The sequence below is a fragment of the Hypomesus transpacificus genome, chromosome 8 (genome assembly GCF_021917145.1).
Source record: "Hypomesus transpacificus isolate Combined female chromosome 8, fHypTra1, whole genome shotgun sequence".
NCBI lineage: Eukaryota > Metazoa > Chordata > Actinopteri > Osmeriformes > Osmeridae > Hypomesus > Hypomesus transpacificus.
The window spans coordinates 2923710-2940865 of NC_061067.1; the positions used below are offsets into that span (position 1 = coordinate 2923710).

Here is a 17156-nt window from a genome sequence, read left to right on the forward strand (position 1 = left end):
CAGAGCCTGGTAGGATGGGATCAAATGACTATCGTTCCTCCCCTCACCTGTGAAATTTCAGAGCCAGCCAGGCTGAATGGGGGCATTGTGTCCCCTGAGAGGAATGCCTTGCGTTGTCCTCAAAGAAAAGACTTAATTTGAGCAGGAATTTGGAGGCTCCTTGAGAACCCAGTGGAGATTTTGGGGCGCAGTTCTCTGTGCATAGTCCATTTTTGAATGTTCTCTTTATAAGCATGTAGATGTATGATTTCTCTGTATCACTCTGTGCAATTGTTGTATGTCGTATAAAATACATGTGATATAAAAAAATATATATATATTTTGAAACAGCTATTTTGTTTAACGCAAATTCCAGTTTGGAAAAATAATTAAACTAAGAATTCTGAATTAGCAAGTGTGACTCAAGAGTCAGTTGCCTGGTTAGGCCCAGAAGAATGAGGAAAATGAGTCATATGCTAAAAGGCTTGACTCGTGGAGTCTGAGTGTGTGTGGTGGGCGTGTACGGTAATAAAACTGAGCATAGCTCATTTTAGCTTAAAATGTCATAAAAGCATACACATAGCCAAGGCTATACATTACTTTTCTTTTATGTAATTTATATTTCTTGAGATGGTAGCGTTATTTTTTCGAATATGGTGACCTCTATTGGTAGAATTGCAGTGGTACAACATAAAAGATTTCCTGATCGACAGTATTTTGACCCAATGACTGTGTACTTTGTAGGCGGTCAAATTTATGAGGATCCAATTATCAATTGTTTTGAAGGGAAGCCATTGCCATGCTTATTTCGAACAAGGAGGAACCAGCAATCGGGTATGCAAAAAACTCTAAAGGGTATTTTATTTATAACGGGTAGATCATTAAGTATCTAGCAACTTTGCACAAGGTATTATTAAAGGGTAGCTAGTATTGTTAGCTCGGAACCGCTTTTGCTAGTACAAAACTAGCACTAGCAATGTGTAGCCATCTAACTAGTGTGCTACTGTAATTAAACGTTAGCCCGCTGGTTTATTATGCTAGCTAGCTCATTTTGATTTGATGCTTGCGCTTGTTTGACTAACGTTTAATATTATGTTAATGTGTAATAGGGACTTGAACAGACAGAATTCTGGTCCAGCTTAATCGTACCTCCATAGATTATTGAGTAGTCTTAAGTATTTTCTTCACCTGTCTTACTCTCCCTGCCTAAAGGTCTGCTATACATTGGAATTTCCCAAAAGCATGATGGCAGACAAGGATGACGATGAGTCTGTCAATACAAAGAAGAGTAAAACCCTTATAATTCGTCACTTACCTGCTGACCTGACTCGAGAAGAGAAGGTGGATATCCTGAAATACTTTGGAGCTGTGTCCGTCAGAGTCTTATCAGATAAAGGAGTACTGGTAGGTCCAACCCGGATGTTTGGTGCCGACGGCCTTTTTTTTAAATAAAGGCTGTCAGCAACAAAACATCACTAGCCCATGTAACAAGCCAAACATTTTTCCCTTCAGAAACACACAGCTTTTGCAACCTTCGGAAGTGAGCGGTCAGCAGCCAAGGTAATGTGTCGCTTTACGTCAAAACTCTTAAGGTCACTTGACTGTAGTTTTTTTGTGTTTGTATTTTTCGTTCATAAAGTGAGACCGTACTCAAGTAGGTGTATGTCTTTCAGGCTCTTAGAAGGCTTCACCAGTTGCAGGTGCTCAACCACACTCTGGTAGCAGAGTTCGCTGAAGACCACGAGCACGTGACAGTGCTGAAAGACCCACCAGTCTCTAACAGGTGAGAAAGACGATCAACATTCAGTGGTCTTAACATGCAATGTACGTATTTGTGTACACACACCCACACACATGTTACAGTATGTGTATGCGTTCATGAATAATGCAGCAAGCGTGCTCCCTGTTCCTTCAGTGTAAAAGAAGGCAAAGATGACAAGAAGAAACAAGAGAAAAAAACAAGTATCCCAGTAATAGAGACAGGCATCTCGCCCAGCCTTGGGTAAGCACTGTGTTCTCTCTATCTGTGTCTGTCACTGAGTCACTCACCAACACACACACATACACACACACCCCCATTATCCCAAAGTGTTGGTGGCCTCCCGTGTGTGTGTGTGTAGCCTGGTGGGTGACGAGGCCCTGCCTGAGGACTGAGCTGTCACCTGGCTCCAGTCCAATTAGAAGGCCGGGGCACTGGCCCAGACCTGACAGGTTGCCGGCCCCCGCCCGTCGCTGGCTCCAGGTGGGCTGTGATGGGACACTCTCCTCATCGCTGGCTGCATGGCTGATTGGCTGGAGTCGTGTCTGTTGAGTTGTTTTATGGATGGATGAAGAAACGAGATGTACCGGGTTCTTTACCAAAAAGCGAGTGTCTGTATTCTATCTATTTCTGAATGGACATTGTGTGCAAGGTTGCTGTTGAATGAAAGGAGAGGAGAGCAGGTCGGCAATGCTCGGCTGTGTTCCCTCCACTTCCAAACAAACAACAACACTGCTGTCACCTGGCACTTGCTCGCCGAGGCAGAGTGCTTAGCCTTGCTCCATGTGTGTGTGGGAGGCAGGTACTTCAGTCATCCCAAGGGGGAATTGTGCGTCATTGCAGTCCAGTTAAAATGACCAATACAAACACACAGGGCTGTACATACAAAAACAAAACAATTGAACACAGGTGACGCACTAGACAGTAACAAATAACAATGCTTTACAGGAACACTATACAATGACAACACGATACAGGAACAAATGACAGACTATACAGCAACAACCTTTTAAAACCTCTAGTACACATTACAGTAACACCTAAGGATTAAGTGCTAGTTATGCGTCCCTCCAGTGCCTGATCTGGAACAGCCTGGTCCTTGCAGGATGGGCAGACAGAAATCACCGGAAAATAGGAACTTAGCCACCTTCCCTCTCTCAGTGACCCTGACCAGGTACTGTGTGATATTGAGTATCTGTACTCGATATCAAATATGCATCTGGCAGGCAAACTGGTGTTTATTTTATTTATATTTTGTTTTTTTCGAGGGGGAACTCTCCAAATCGCAGTAGCCCACATACATATGTATGTGTCCTCATTATTTTTGATATTTTCTGTTCATCAGTATGTATTTATGTGTTGGTGAATGTTTGTATGCGCCCAACACTTTTCTCATGTACCTAATACTCCTTTTTTCCCATGCGTCACCTCCCAGGTTGAAATTTCAAGCAAATCCCAGTCTAAAATATTTATATCCTCCGCCATCAAATGGAACTTTGGCAAACATAACACATGCTCTTCTGAGCGTGCCAAAGTTTTACTTTCAGGTGAGTACATTCTGCAAAGAGATAATTGCTACATCGTCTTGTTATGTTGTTTTATTTATTTGTTCATGTCGGGGGTTTAAGCAACATATTTATTTCTGCAATATTGTTTTTGGTTTGATACATATTTCTGTATCATTCTGAGCAGATCCATTGTCCTGTAAACAGATATGCTCAGATTGGAGTGAATTGTAGTCTCAGATTAAGCCTGCAAGGCTAGCAGGCTAAATCTGACAAAAAGGATTTGGTTTTTGAATCGCATCCAAGTCCTCCAAGATCAAACGGCAGACATATATGCACTGTAAATTTCAATTTGGGAGAGCAAGTATTAATAATAAACGGTAAGTGGGCGGTATGAGTTATGGATTTAACATTCCCCTGGTGGGAGGCCGCCATTGTATCCATGCCGCTTCCACCAATGGACTGTTGGGGGCGCTAGTGCGCTTCAGAAGAAAATGTGACTGCCATACTTTTCTCCCTTGGCTTACTTGACTCCTGTCCCCAACCTAAGAAGAGATTCACCCCACCCCTGCCACCAGGAATTAACTCAGTAGCATTGTTTTGTACCAGTCCACTGAATAAGTCACCATTGCAAAACAGATGTGTGTTGGTTTTGATTTGACCACTTTCGCAGGTTCTTCATCTAATGAACAAGATGAACCTGCCATGTCCCTTTGGCCCGGTCACGCCCAGACCCCCCATGGTAAGTACACGGGATCGTATTCCCAGACACTGACATCGTCCTCCGCGCTGAGCAAGCGTTTCTGTGCTCATGCGGTTCTGACCCAGATTCCTACCCAGCACAGTGGCACACCTGTGAGAGTGTAACTCCTCCCTGTGAGTCTTAACTCCTCCCTGTGAGAGTGTAACTCCTCCCTGTGAGAGTCTTAACTCCTCCCTGTGAGAGTGTAACTCCCCCTGTGAGAGTGTAACTCCTCCCTGTGAGAGTGTAACTCCCCCTGAGAGTGTAACTCCTCCCTGTGAGAGTCTTAACTCCTCCCTGTGAGAGTGTAACTCCTCCCTGTGAGAGTCTTAACTCCTCCCTGTGAGAGTGTAACTCCTCCCTGTGAGAGTCTTAACTCCTCCCTGTGAGAGTGTAACTCCTCCCTGTGAGAGTCTTAACTCCTCCCTGTGAGAGTGTAACTCCTCCCTGTGAGAGTCTTAACTCCTCCCTGTGAGAGTGTAACTCCTCCCTGTGAGAGTCTTAACTCCTCCCTGTGAGAGTGTAACTCCTCCCTGTGAGTCTTAACTCCTCCCTGTGAGTCTTAACTCCTCCCTGTGAGAGTGTTACTCCTCCCTGTGAGAGTCATAACTCCTCCCTGTGAGTCTTAACTCCTCCCTGTGAGTGTAACTCCTCCCTGTGAGAGTCTTAACTCCTCCCTGTGAGTCTTAACTCCTCCCTGTGAGAGTCTTAACTCCTCCCTGTGAGTCTTAACTCCTCCCTGTGAGAGTCTTAACTCCTCCCTGTGAGAGTAACTCCTCCCTGTGAGTGTAACTCCTTCCTGTGAGAGTCTTAACTCCTCCCTCCTCTCCCAGGTTGAGTTTCCTGTCGCTCCCTCCATCCCCATGCCTCCCCCCTTCCCCCCCCTCTACCCCCCCTTACCGGAGGGCGACGTGGACCAGTCCAGTGGGGAGGGCTCGGAGTACGAGAGCGACGATGAGGATAAGGAGAGGTGAGCGTACACCACCACGGCAACGAACCCATCAAATCTAAGCTTGCATCAAATCAAACTTATGGCGCTTTTTTATCAAGCAATTCATTGCTTATGTACATTCCGAGTATTGTCTTAGGTTCACAGATCTGTGTAGAAGATCATTTTAATGTACATCAAATTAATCTCCTTCTTTTGATTTAAGGGTTTACCACGATATGGTATTCAGTGTAGCAACAGTTGTTTTTGTCTTTTCTGTGTGTGAATCGCTGGGCTGATTAAACAGTTCGTGCTGCTATTGTGCTATTTCCAGAATTATCCGTCTGATGGGGTTGGTTAACCAGGCATGCAAGAGGCCCCTGAGAGCCAAAGTGTCTTCCAAGAGAAAGAAACCCAAACTGAAGGACCTTCTCTTCGCACCAAAGCCAGACTCTCAGAGGTACCTAGTTGTTCATGCACGTCGGCTCTCCAAAGGAAAGTGATTTTCTGAAAATAAGTATGTTTATAGGCCAAGGATAAGTTGGGGGGGGGGGGGGGGGGGGGGGGGGGGGGGGGGTGGAAACCACAAAAATAAACAAAGGCAGGCTCAAGACGGTAACAAAAATAAAATCAATGCATCGTTGAGAGTGCAGACGGTATACCCTAGATACACTGAAACAGATCAGGCCCCAAACAGGAGTGTGGCTACTATAAATACCCCACACCCCAGTGCTTTGTGACTCTGTTACCTAGCGCTCTGGGAAATCTCCCAGCTCCCTCAGAACCCCCGTTGATGACACCCCCGTGCTGGTCCCAGAGTAACGGCGTTGTCGCCTGTTCCTCCAGCTGCTCTGGCCCGGCCCTGCAGCCCTCCGACGTGTTTGAGCAGCCGCAGCCGTGCGGCCCCAAGAAGATCGAGTTCCACATCGCCACGGACACGGCCGCCATGTTGGAAGGCGGAGCCCATACCCAAGAGGCGGAGTCTGAAGATGAGAATGAAGGTAGAGTCCGGTGGTCCCTCTTTATTAGGAGTCGTCCTTGGTTCCCAGCACTCGGTACCACAATCCTGGTCACCACCACACTGCAAAAACACCCTGTCAGATTTGAGTGCACAAATACTAGTTATGAGCTTTCTTACAAGTACCTTTGGCTGCACGTACAGGAAGACATTTCTTAAAAAGGTTGTTCACTTCAATTGAGTCACTAGACTCAATTTATACTTGAAAAAAGGCAAACTAAATTCAGGTCCAGGGTAAGTTCAAACAAGATGATCTGCCTCGTGTAGATGGAGAATCTTGGCGGTTCCAGTTGAAAGGGCCCTTCACAGCTAAATGTCCTGGGAGGAGGGGGTAAAGGGGTGTGTCATTAGCTCCTGGATACAATCAACCATTTAAACGTGATCACGAATGGGACCCATTTTTTTGTTTACATCTCAGTCGTCCAAGCGCTGCTGCGTCCGAAACAGAACAGCGTTTCCATCCAAAACGCACATAATAGAAGCATGAAGGTGCCTTGCTATTATCTGTGGGGGGAAATGCCATCTGCGACTCCATGCACGACTCCTGTCCTCCTCTCCATCCCCCGCTGGCCTTATCTCCCTCCTCTGCACTCTTGTCTTTCCAGGAATTCTCCCCCGTATAAACCCGGAGAAGTAAAACAGATCTCAAAGTCAAACGCGGGAGATTTCCTAAAGCACATGGAGACAAACTTGGACAGGGAGTTGTGGATTAGTCTTATTCGTTTTTTTTTTTTTTGGAAGAACTGATAAACAAACCATTTAAATGAACTGGGGAGGCACGGGGGCGATAAGGGGCAGGATACGAGGGATCTAGTTCTACGCCGACACCTTTATCAGAACCAGCACCGGCTTTCTGCTTCAGTACACGTGTACATCCACACACACATACCAGACGCTCTATCTGTGGGTGACAAGTTTTCCACAGGATTTGTATAGGCTGGCTGCGCCTGGTAATTCCATCTACTGGGCCCTGTGTGTATTCGAGAGAGAAATCTACGATTTCAATTCCAACGGCATTTTACCTGCCGGTGAAAATTCCGAATTCTGCTCCAGTTAATAACTTCTTTAGTACAAATCTTAGTTGCCTCACGTCTGTGTACCCTGTATAAGATGCGATTATTTAGTGTGGGACAGGAGAATGGGCGTGCGTCCAGGTGAAGAACCAGTCATTGTTAGTTCTCTGGAACTTGCATGGGTCACCTACATCTCTCTCTGTCTCTGTGAATATTTGCTTTCTTCTCCCCAACCTCCATGATTCTGATGTGGGGGTGTGTGTCCCAGCAGAGCCTGGGGAGAAGGAGGCTCCAGGAGCAGGGCAGGAGGACCCTGGGGAGGGCTTCGGGAAGATCTTTCCCACCACCCAGGCCTCTCCCCAGGGGCAGGAGGACAGCGAGGAAGACGAGGACCTGCCTTCTAACGTCATCTCCAGGAAGGATCTGGAGAGGGGACGTCTGTCGAGAGACGGTAAGGCCACACATGGAGATGGCTTTTTTTGTTGTTGATCTTCTTCCTGGGGTTCACACACAGAACGCACAGTCAAACAAACAGGCACGCGTTACCTTCTGTGAGGGCCAACCGATCATCTATCTTTTGTTGAATTAGGTTTGTGTTGATACCTTTTTAAAACGCATGAATTTATGATTCAATTAGTTATTTCCAAAGGTAAATGGGTTCAGTGTACTTGTTAAAGGTAGGGATCAAAGAGAAGATCATTCAACTTTGAGATAAATAATTACATCTTAATCAGCTGTTAGATGCACCAATTAATTGGCCTGCAGGGTATGAGTCTTCGCTTATTGAAATATGTGAAGAAATACAATAAATACATTTTAATTAAAAGCCTCACCAGAAGCAACATCTTTATTGAACTTATGACAGGGTACAAAGTTACAGAAGGGTCAAACATCAATATTTTCCAATTATGTTATAACTATCGGGATCGTCCAGTAATGTTTGTACCGGTGCATGCCTACTGTTAAATCATCAGACGAGTTTGAAAGTGACTCAATTGTTACCATCAAGCTGAAATAAAGTTTGAATTGCCATCATTTTGGCAGAGGCACCTCTGTGATCCCTTTTGTAGCCCGTTTTTGAAGTGAAACTAGGAGTGTGTGATGTTTTTTTTTCTTTCTACCTTTTTTCTTTTTTTTACAGAGATAAAAAGGATGTCTGTGTTTAAAAATTATGAACCGGGAGAGCCAACCTGCAGACTATACGTGAAGAACATAGGAAAGCAAGTTGAGGAGAAAGTAAGTCTTTGATATGACTGTATTTGGTTTCCAGTTCGTTTAATTTAATTTACAATACAAACCTTTTATTTGGGGGGGGTTAGGGTTCAATTTTACACCAAATTCTTAATAACTATTTTATCCCTCCAGTCATATTTAATCTCATTGGCTCATGTTATTGTAACCCAAACTCTAAAATAATATTTTTTAATAAAAACAGGATTTCAGATTTGCATTCTCTTTGATATGATTTCCTAGGACCTGAAGTACATCTATGGAAGATACATTGACCTCTCCTCGGAAGCAGAGAGAAACATGTACGTAGTCCCCGCCTCTATTCCTTCTCCCCGGTGGAGAACCAGCCACACGGCCCGACCCGGGTGCTGCATGACCACGCCAGCAGCTCGTCACCCTGGACGTGGGGGGTCAGCCGGGATACTGACGCCTCCTCCCGATCTGCTCTCCGTCCCCAGGTTTGACATTGTGCTGATGAAGGAGGGCCGCATGAAAGGGCAAGCCTTCGTGGGGCTCCCCAGCGAGCGGAGCGCCGAGCGAGCCCTGAGGGACACCAACGGGTACGTCCTGTACGACAAGCCCCTCGTCGTGGTATCCTTTCAACCCACAAAACGCACACGAGGACAGAAAGAAGTCCTCGAACGACAACACACTTGCTTTACAGGCGAAAGGTGGCTGCTGTACTCTTATGGTTTGAGTCCCTTGCTCTGTAGTGGAGAGCGACGTTATGGGAATGCTATGCAGAAAGGCATTCGTAGCCTGACGTCGAAAACTGCTACGCAACCAGCGTGACCCGACCACTTTTGACGCGGGCGCGAGGCCTGATCTGTGTGCGGGGAACTGTCACTGTGTTTATGAAGGAGTCGTTCCAGACCTTGACCCTGCACCCACAGCAGTTTGCCAGGTCTGCCAGACCCAAACCAGACGTCCCCGACCCCAAGAAGGGGCAGAAGCGACGCTGAACAGGTGAGGAAACACAGAGACAGATTCCATTGACGTTTAGCCATTCGTAAAATAGACGGTCTGATGTCAAACTAATGTAAAACGTATTATCGTTTGTTTAAGATATTGGTGTCAAGTTGCGCCCTGATATTGTGGCCCAGCAGAATCGTTTGTATCCTTATTGCGATATATCCTTTTAAAAGAACTGTGATTTCCATGAACCTGGCCTCACACTGAAAACATTTAACATCTCATTTGAGTCAGAATGCCAGTTAGCAGATTGCATATCGTTCTCAACAGCTCTTAGCTCTGTCACATACGGGATCTCACACCATTTAGTAAATGTGCTCAGTCTTGCATATATTACACAGGATGCAGGTTTTATTAGTCTTTCTTGAATATCCTGCTGCCCTGACATCTAAGTGTTGCTTTGAAACGAGGGTATTTTAGTGAAATATCTGTGAAGCGAACAGCTCTACATGATCTTCTCGTCTGATTCGTAACCGCAGGTGATGATCGCTGACACTAAACTGAAGACTGTATGGAGTATTTTTTTGTTTTGTTTATTTTTTAAATAAATATTTGGTTCAATTCAGGAATGTCTCCTCATTTTCTTAAACAATACCTAATGTGATTTAATACATTGTCTGTCTGTTTCCTATAGACATACTAAACAAAAATATTGACATGGTAACATTATGAAGGCCCACAGTGTCTTAACTAAGCAGCCTTAGTTTTGAGTACACTTGATTAAAAACACCTTTAGTGAAGGTAACCCTAAGAAGTAAGACGTGAGCGTGCAAAAACTCAAAACTTCAAGAAGGGAAGAGAGGAAAAGAAATATGCAGAACAAGAGTGCAATCTGAGATGTAGGCTACTGGCTTTCCACAGCGCTGTATCAGATGGTGGTGTTAACACAGTGAAAATCCTGAGAACTTGGAGCAAACAAACACTCAAACAAACGGCTGTCTGTGGGAAATACCAGAGACTGAAATGGCTTAGCTGTACCCAACATGTCTAGACTCGGGACTAACTGTTGTTGTATGGAGTTATTGGAGTTAAAGGAGAATATAGTGGATTCTTTTCTCCTTTTTTTTGACCATTTCACTTCTGCTATTACATACATGTACTTACAATGTGACAATTTATTTTGTGTACTGATACTTGTGAGTTTTGAGAGGTATACACAACTTGTTTTGATATAGCCTAAATGTTTCTATTAAGAGTGTTAGCCTATACCAACTTTCCCATAATGCTAGTTGTACAGGGTCAAAGGTTAGGGTTTGGCTGTGCTAATGATAGCATTAGCATCATGCTGATGAAAATGTCCCTGGCTTAGATGCTCTTTTCGGGACTCTATTGGAGAACAGTGGGAGGCCCCTTGCCGTTGGCCTTTTATGAGGAAATTGATTGAATAAGACGGGCTATTCCTTCAGCGAAGTGCATTTCTCACTGGGTTTACATGGATTTGAAAGTTTGCCGAACATGAAGGTGAGTCACACACCGAACACTGTTTTTATTAGTTGGCAGACATGTGGAGTCTGCGTGTCAGGAGGAAGAAAACGGTGAATAAACCCTACCAGCCTATCCATCGGCCATTCCAAGAATCTAATAAACTCAGTTTGTTTTTCGATGTTTAACTATTTATGCAGTGACAGCTCATTCTGAACGATTGTCTTTTTAATGCCACCAGGTAAAAACTAAGTTGTGCCTTATTGCTCTCGGTCTTGGCTTGAGCCTGCCCCATTATCACTTCCACACTAAATCGGGCAACTCCACTATAGTTCATTTATTTGAGTGGCGCTGGAATGACATTTTTGAGGAATGCGAGCGATACCTTGCCCCCAATGGATTCGATGGCGTGCAAGTAAGTATTTGGCAATGCAGATCTTCAGGAGAAGCATGCTAACGTCAGGCCAAATTACATTGACGTATTCATTATCTGAGTCGGATATCGTCAGCAAATATCTCTCCTGTGTTCTGCCAGATCTCTCCACCAACTGAGAATGTGGTAGTGACTAACCCCTGGAGGCCATGGTGGGAGAGGTACCAGCCTGTCAGCTACAACCTGTGCTCCCGCTCTGGAACAGAGCAAGAGCTCCGTGATATGGTCTGCCGGTGCAACAATGTCGGGGTAACGGTTCACTCCTTTGACTTCAAACCTAGGGAGTGCTACCAAATGTTAGGGCTACTGAACAATTAGCTTCACAGTTGGTCAATTACGGTAATGCATCAAAATGTGTTTTGGGTTTGAGTTTTTTCAATGGTGTAGTGTCTTGGTGTAGTTTGTTACGAAAAGAAAATACGGTTTCAAATGGGAAATATTTTGTTTGTAGGTCGGCATCAAAAAGGAATTTACTATAACCGCAGTAGTCATGTGGGTACTGCAGTGATCTTACTCGCTCCTGCAGGTGAAGATCTATGCCGACGTAGTCATCAATCACATGTGTGCGTCTGGCGCGGGCGAGGGCGGGCGCTCGACCTGCGGCTCATACTTCAACGCCGGCACCCGGGAGTTCCCATCTGTGCCCTACTCCTCTTCCCACTTCAACGATGACAAATGCACGACCCGCAGTGGAAATATTGAGAGTTACCAAGACATTTATCAGGTATCATTTGAAGAAAAAGATGAGAGATAACCTCTTGTAAAAACCTGCTAGACATAGATGGAGAATGATGCATGCTCCACTCTCCCTGCACGAATTAGTTTCTCATCAAATACAAGCGGCAGAGATACCGCCCTAAACAATGAGCTGTATTTCTCGGACGTCCTAACAGGTGCGTAACTGTCGTCTGGTGGGGCTCCTTGACCTTGCTCAGGAGAAAGAGCATGTCCGTGATAGGATAGCAGGTTACTTGAACAAGCTGGTGGACATGGGGGTTGCAGGTTTTAGGGTGGATGCTTGTAAACATATGTGGCCGGAGGACCTCAAGGCCATATACGAACGCCTCCACAACCTCAACACGACATGGTTCCCCGTGGACTCTCGGCCTCTCATTTACCAAGAGGTGAGGGCCCTTCCTTGTTGTGATTTGAATTTATTGCAAATGCTGTGGGGAAACCACTGGAAGGCGTAACTGCACCCGCGCACTGGCTCTGCAGGTGATCGATCTGGGCGGAGAGCCGGTGACTGCGAGCCAGTACTCTGGGCTGGGCCTGGTTACGGAGTTCAAATACGGTGCCAAGCTCGGCTCCGTTATCCGAAAATGGAATGGAGGAAAACTGTGTGACCTCAAGTAAATCTCACTACGCCGGACACATGTTGTCAAGCTAATTTCTGATTGGTCTGATTTTGGAATGAAAGGAAAAGACAAAAGGCTGCCATGTGGTCTAATGTCATTATTTGTCCCTTTTTTTTTCTTTACTTCAGAGTGACAAAATGTTCAATATTAACTAATGATATTGTGTTGAGAAGGATGTTCCGTTCTGTTCTCTCAGGGCGTGGGGAGAACGATGTGGGCTGATGCCATCGGATGAAGCCCTGGTGTTTGTGGATAACCATGACAACCAGAGAGGGCACGGCGCCGGGGGCGAATCCATACTCACCTTCTGGGAAGCTAGGTAGAGGACTTTCTCTTCGTCCACAGTTGTGTTCGCTGACTTGATACCTTGCCATGGACACGTACAGCAGTTTCAGATGCTGTTTTGCTTTTGTACTATTGCTTAAATCGATCCAAAAATACTTTTCGTGAGAGGAATTGTGAGAGGGTGGCCCTTCCCTGCTTGCTTGCTCACCTCAGAATGTACAAAATGGCCACCGCGTTTATGCTGGCTCATCCCTACGGACGTGCCAGAGTGATGTCCAGCTACAGGTGGGATCGCTGCTGCAGTGCAGACGGAAAGGTACTGGAGGTCCGTTCACATGTATACGGTTCACCCTAAAGTGTGACATGCCATTACAATCCACACTGCCCTCATCCCCGTGTAATTACATTCCTCTCTTGACGTGATTAACACCTTATCATTACATCGCAATGACATTGTAATGACGGATCTGCTCCTGTCAGGACCAGAATGATTGGATGGGTCCTCCCAGTTTCCCTGACGGTTCCACCAAACCGGTTCCCATCCAATCCGACGGCAGCTGTGGGGACGGGTGGGTGTGTGAGCACAGATGGCGACCAATCAGGTGATGGATCATACCTGTAAACATCACACAGTGAAGCATTTTGACCTAGTTGATGTACACAGAGGTCAACCAAATCTGAAATGCGTTTTTTTGGACTCGGCTGTATGATGCACACGTCTCACATCAGAAACATGGTGATGTTTCGTAACGTTGTCGATGGGGAGCCCCTTGGGAACTGGTGGGACAACGGAAACAACCAGATTGCCTTTGGACGAGGAAGCCACGGCTTCATAGCGATCAACAACGATGATTGGTGAGCACTTGTAACATAAAATGCCCCAGAACTCACCCACATACAGATCTACAACAAAATCACCAAGAAGGCATTACTTAGAGCAAAATAGTTAAAATGTCTATGATTTTCATGAAGGGGGGGGGGAGAAAATCTCTTCAGACATTTTTATTAAAGGCCTCCAAATCCTATCGATCATTTACAGTCCACTGGATGTCATCCTGTTCACCGGCCTTCCGCGAGGAACCTACTGTGATGTCATCTCGGGTGAGAAGGATGGGTGCCGTTGCTCTGGGAGACAGGTGACAGTGGACGGAGAGGGAAGGGCCCTCTTCAACATCAGTCATCGCGACCGCGAGCCAATCATAGCCATCCACACAGGCTCCAGGTTATGATCTAACGACGACTGGCGTTTTCCCTCTAGTTTTCACTCTAGATTCACTCTATGTAGATGCTCAGATAACAAATGAGCAAACATCAAACTAACTACTGTATCCCTTAACCCGAACCTTACATTTTAAATTGAGTCATTTCTAAGTCTAAATGCAAGTGACATTTTCAGAGTACGAATAATTGTGTTTATAGTGAATTGCCCTTGAACCTCTTTAGACTATCGAAGGATTCCTTGTAAGTAAAGTGTGACGGCTCACAACCACCATGGAATAAAAAGACTGCATAATTCAGAAATACGCTGTAATGCCCTGATGCAAGAGACAAGCACTAAGATAAATCAACAGATTTGTCATAATGTTCCCTGCTAGGGTGCTGTGGCTTAGTTTCCCAGTATGTAAGGGCAATGCACATACTGTTCCAGATTAATTATCCACTATAGTTATACAGTAATAATGTGTTCTGTACTGTATGTCTCTATTGATATTCAGTGGGTTCAGAATAACATAAAACCAGTCTCTTCGAATAAGTGTCTCCACATACATTAGTGGATGTATTATGTATGTTAATATGGAACAGCTGTTATCATCCCCACCACCCTCCTCAGAATCAGATGACCGCACGTTAAACACCTTTACATTGACCTTAATTATGTTTTATGTCTAACTACTGCGACATGGTCATAGGTAATGAAAAGGATTGTCACCATTTTGCCATGCAAAAATAAAAATACATTAGTCTATAAAATGTCATCGAATTTGATCTCTATTCAATTTGAAAGTCGTCTAAAGCAATCCAACAAACCTTCCAGCTGACCAGGCAGGACAGTCTACCCAGATGTATGAGGAGCGCTAAGTCACCGCATGTACTCACTCTGTCTTACTCTTTTCTAGGGAATGTGTCAATTTCCTAGGTGTGCTTATTCATAATGGAGTCGGCGATGGCTTGACTATGCATAATGCATATTTCATACCTTTTTGAACCCTGAAAGTTTCATGAAGTTGTCTGAATGAGTAGCAATTAAAACTGATGTGAAGTCATTCATTTTAATAATAGATTTTTAATGTCTCAGTAAAGGATTACTGTACTACTACGCTCATCAGTTTTACTCCAGACAGAACCTGTTCAGTTGATGACTGCTGTTACTCAAAGAACATTCTGCTAATGCTCTAACTCAGTGCCTACCAAAGACATCGGTCTGTCGGGGTCTCCCACATACAACATGGGTTTGCATATCTAGTACACCGCACCTCAAAGACACCCTGTCGTTAGATCGGTACACACCGTGCCAGCAAAGCCGTGATATTAGAACACTACACATGTTCAGAGATCGGTCTTGACAACGTCCCATTACATTGAGCCATGTTTTCGCAAGCCTTGCTCTGAAACGCACCCTGCATCACCAACACGCTCCTACCCAGACCGCACAGGGGCAACACGGACCTCGTCCCTCTCTCCCCTCCGTCTGAGGTCGCGGATTAAATCTCCGTCCCATCGTATCTGTGGCAACCTTGCTTATTCCCCGTCGTCACATTAGCACGGCTGTAAAAGTATTTACGGTGGTACAAATGTGGACGCGGCAATCGAAGGCAAATATATAAATCCTGTGTGTTGATTTCTCAGGGCCATGTGATAAAGGGATGTGATCAGGACGGGGCAGAAAGTGTTCCCTTGGTGAACCCCTGTGACTTAAGCACAAGGACATACTTGTGTTTGTATTATGGCCACGCTGGCCTTCGTCTTTGTAAACGCCGGGTGGTGATCCATCTCAAACGGGGCGTGGATCATTAGCCATCACCCGTCTGGGATCTGACTCATCAACGGTACAGAGGGCTCGTCTTGAATTTCATTCATTCAACCGCATTAAAAGCTGTCCTCTTTTTTTAAACACCGTGGTTCTCTTTGTGTCGGCAAAAACACGTATTTAAGGTCTTGTGGCCCTGTCACACTTAAATTGGAAATTCAAGTTGAATTGGGATAATGAGGCTGGCAACAAATGTGGTTGTTTTTGTTTGGGTTTAAACTATATATATATATTTTGCAAACTCAAAGTCCAGATAGAAAAGTACACATAATATATTACAAGAGGGGTACACACAAACATAAATACATACGGACATACTGACTACCACATATTACATAAAAGGAACATATACAAAACATACATACATACATACAGCTCATACATATAGCTCATACATATGCATGAGTTTTTCAGTGTTTCCAGAGTTGGGAGGTGTATCTGGTATCACTAAGTGCAGGGTTGGTTAAGGCAGTTAAAATTGTATTCTTTGACTCTGTTAATCGGCACATAAGTCTGTCCATAAAATTCCTCAGCACAGCATGGAAGGTGGGAACATTATTCGTCACCCACAAATGGCTTGCACTGGTCCATCTTGGACACTTAACAGGATTCTGAGTGCATCCTTGTATGCCACTTGTATCTGATGTGTCTTTGCTTCACTGTAGCTGCACCATAGGTGAGCTGTATACAGTGGAGTACAGTATGCTATCAAAAGAGATGTTTTCACTTTGCCATTACACATATGAAATTTGCGTCCATATCATTTACAGCATTGGCGCTGTATGTCATCTTCGTCACAAAAATCATCCCTGATGATGTGGCCCAGGTCTTTTGCTTTAGCAACTACAGTCAGCCCTTGCCCTGACAAGTAAAAAGAGGGAAGGCATAGCTTCCTGTCCTCTTTAGTTCTGGCAATCATTACACCACTCTTTTTTACATTGAATTTGATGTCATGCTGTAGTCCATAGTTTGCGCAGACTCGAAGCAGTTGCTGTAGGCCAGAATTATATGGAGACATAAAACGAAGTCATCTGCATACATCAGATGATTAATACACCCATCCCCCACCATACAGCCAGTCTTACACACTTCTAATGTTCTAGAAAGATCATCCATATACAAATTAAAAAGAACAGGTGACAATATTCCATCTTGTCTAACCCCATTGGTCACCAGGAGCCGATGTCTTCCCCCATCTGGCTTGCATAATTTGATGGGAGTACCAATAATGCAAGACACGTCTTAGGTATGGGGGGACTCTTGTAATTACATAAACAGTTTACCATGATTAACACGGTCAAAAGCTTTGGATGCTTCAAGGAAACATAAAAACATTGTTGAACCATGGCTTTTATACTTCAAAGACAACTTATTTCATAAGTACATTAGAATGGGCCACTCCTGTGTGATGCTTTTTTATTCACTTCTTCAATCGGTATGACATTGAGGGCGTATTAATTATAGGCCTAATTGTGTTTATAACG

The 17156-nt window shown here is 44.7% G+C and overlaps 2 protein-coding genes across 6 annotated transcripts; both read left to right on the forward strand.

The window, feature by feature from the left end:
* Nucleotides 1-766: 766 nt before the first annotated feature.
* rnpc3 (RNA-binding region (RNP1, RRM) containing 3) lies at nucleotides 767-9711 on the forward strand. Of its 3 annotated transcripts, none has more exons than XM_047024100.1 (16): nucleotides 767-813; nucleotides 1192-1383; nucleotides 1492-1539; nucleotides 1653-1762; nucleotides 1895-1981; nucleotides 3174-3285; nucleotides 3917-3985; nucleotides 4819-4955; nucleotides 5248-5373; nucleotides 5760-5914; nucleotides 7213-7395; nucleotides 8086-8180; nucleotides 8418-8476; nucleotides 8633-8765; nucleotides 9068-9140; nucleotides 9240-9711. In XM_047024100.1, the coding sequence occupies exons 2-15, from the start codon at nucleotides 1222-1224 to the stop codon at nucleotides 9134-9136; spliced, it is 1545 nt and encodes a 514-aa protein (XP_046880056.1). In that variant the 5' UTR covers nucleotides 767-813; nucleotides 1192-1221; the 3' UTR covers nucleotides 9137-9140; nucleotides 9240-9711. The 3 variants fall into 3 exon arrangements, with proteins under 3 accessions (XP_046880056.1, XP_046880057.1, XP_046880059.1); XM_047024101.1 differs by having other exon boundaries at nucleotides 9626-9711; XM_047024103.1 differs by having other exon boundaries at nucleotides 7216-7395.
* A 686-nt stretch (nucleotides 9712-10397) lies between these two features.
* LOC124470302 (pancreatic alpha-amylase-like) lies at nucleotides 10398-14877 on the forward strand. Of its 3 annotated transcripts, none has more exons than XM_047024128.1 (11): nucleotides 10398-10607; nucleotides 10810-10983; nucleotides 11104-11250; nucleotides 11528-11725; nucleotides 11895-12125; nucleotides 12220-12353; nucleotides 12556-12678; nucleotides 12858-12969; nucleotides 13125-13246; nucleotides 13374-13499; nucleotides 13684-14877. In XM_047024128.1, the coding sequence occupies exons 1-11, from the start codon at nucleotides 10602-10604 to the stop codon at nucleotides 13871-13873; spliced, it is 1563 nt and encodes a 520-aa protein (XP_046880084.1). In that variant the 5' UTR covers nucleotides 10398-10601; the 3' UTR covers nucleotides 13874-14877. The 3 variants fall into 3 exon arrangements, with proteins under 3 accessions (XP_046880084.1, XP_046880085.1, XP_046880086.1); XM_047024129.1 differs by having other exon boundaries at nucleotides 12858-12960; nucleotides 13684-14876; XM_047024130.1 differs by lacking the exon at nucleotides 10810-10983.
* The last annotated feature ends 2279 nt before the right edge of the window (nucleotides 14878-17156 follow it).

Coding starts and splice junctions, on each gene's coding strand:
- rnpc3 (XM_047024100.1), top strand. CDS start 1,222: ATGATGGCAGACAAGGATGACGATGAGTCTGTCAATACAAAGAAGAGT. Junction 1,763..1,894: donor GACCCACCAGTCTCTAACAG/GTGAGAAAGACG, acceptor CTGTTCCTTCAG/TGTAAAAGAAGGCAAAGATG. Junction 8,181..8,417: donor GAAAGCAAGTTGAGGAGAAA/GTAAGTCTTTGA, acceptor ATGATTTCCTAG/GACCTGAAGTACATCTATGG.
- LOC124470302 (XM_047024128.1), top strand. Junction 10,984..11,103: donor ATGGATTCGATGGCGTGCAA/GTAAGTATTTGG, acceptor GTGTTCTGCCAG/ATCTCTCCACCAACTGAGAA. Junction 13,500..13,683: donor GCGATCAACAACGATGATTG/GTGAGCACTTGT, acceptor GATCATTTACAG/TCCACTGGATGTCATCCTGT.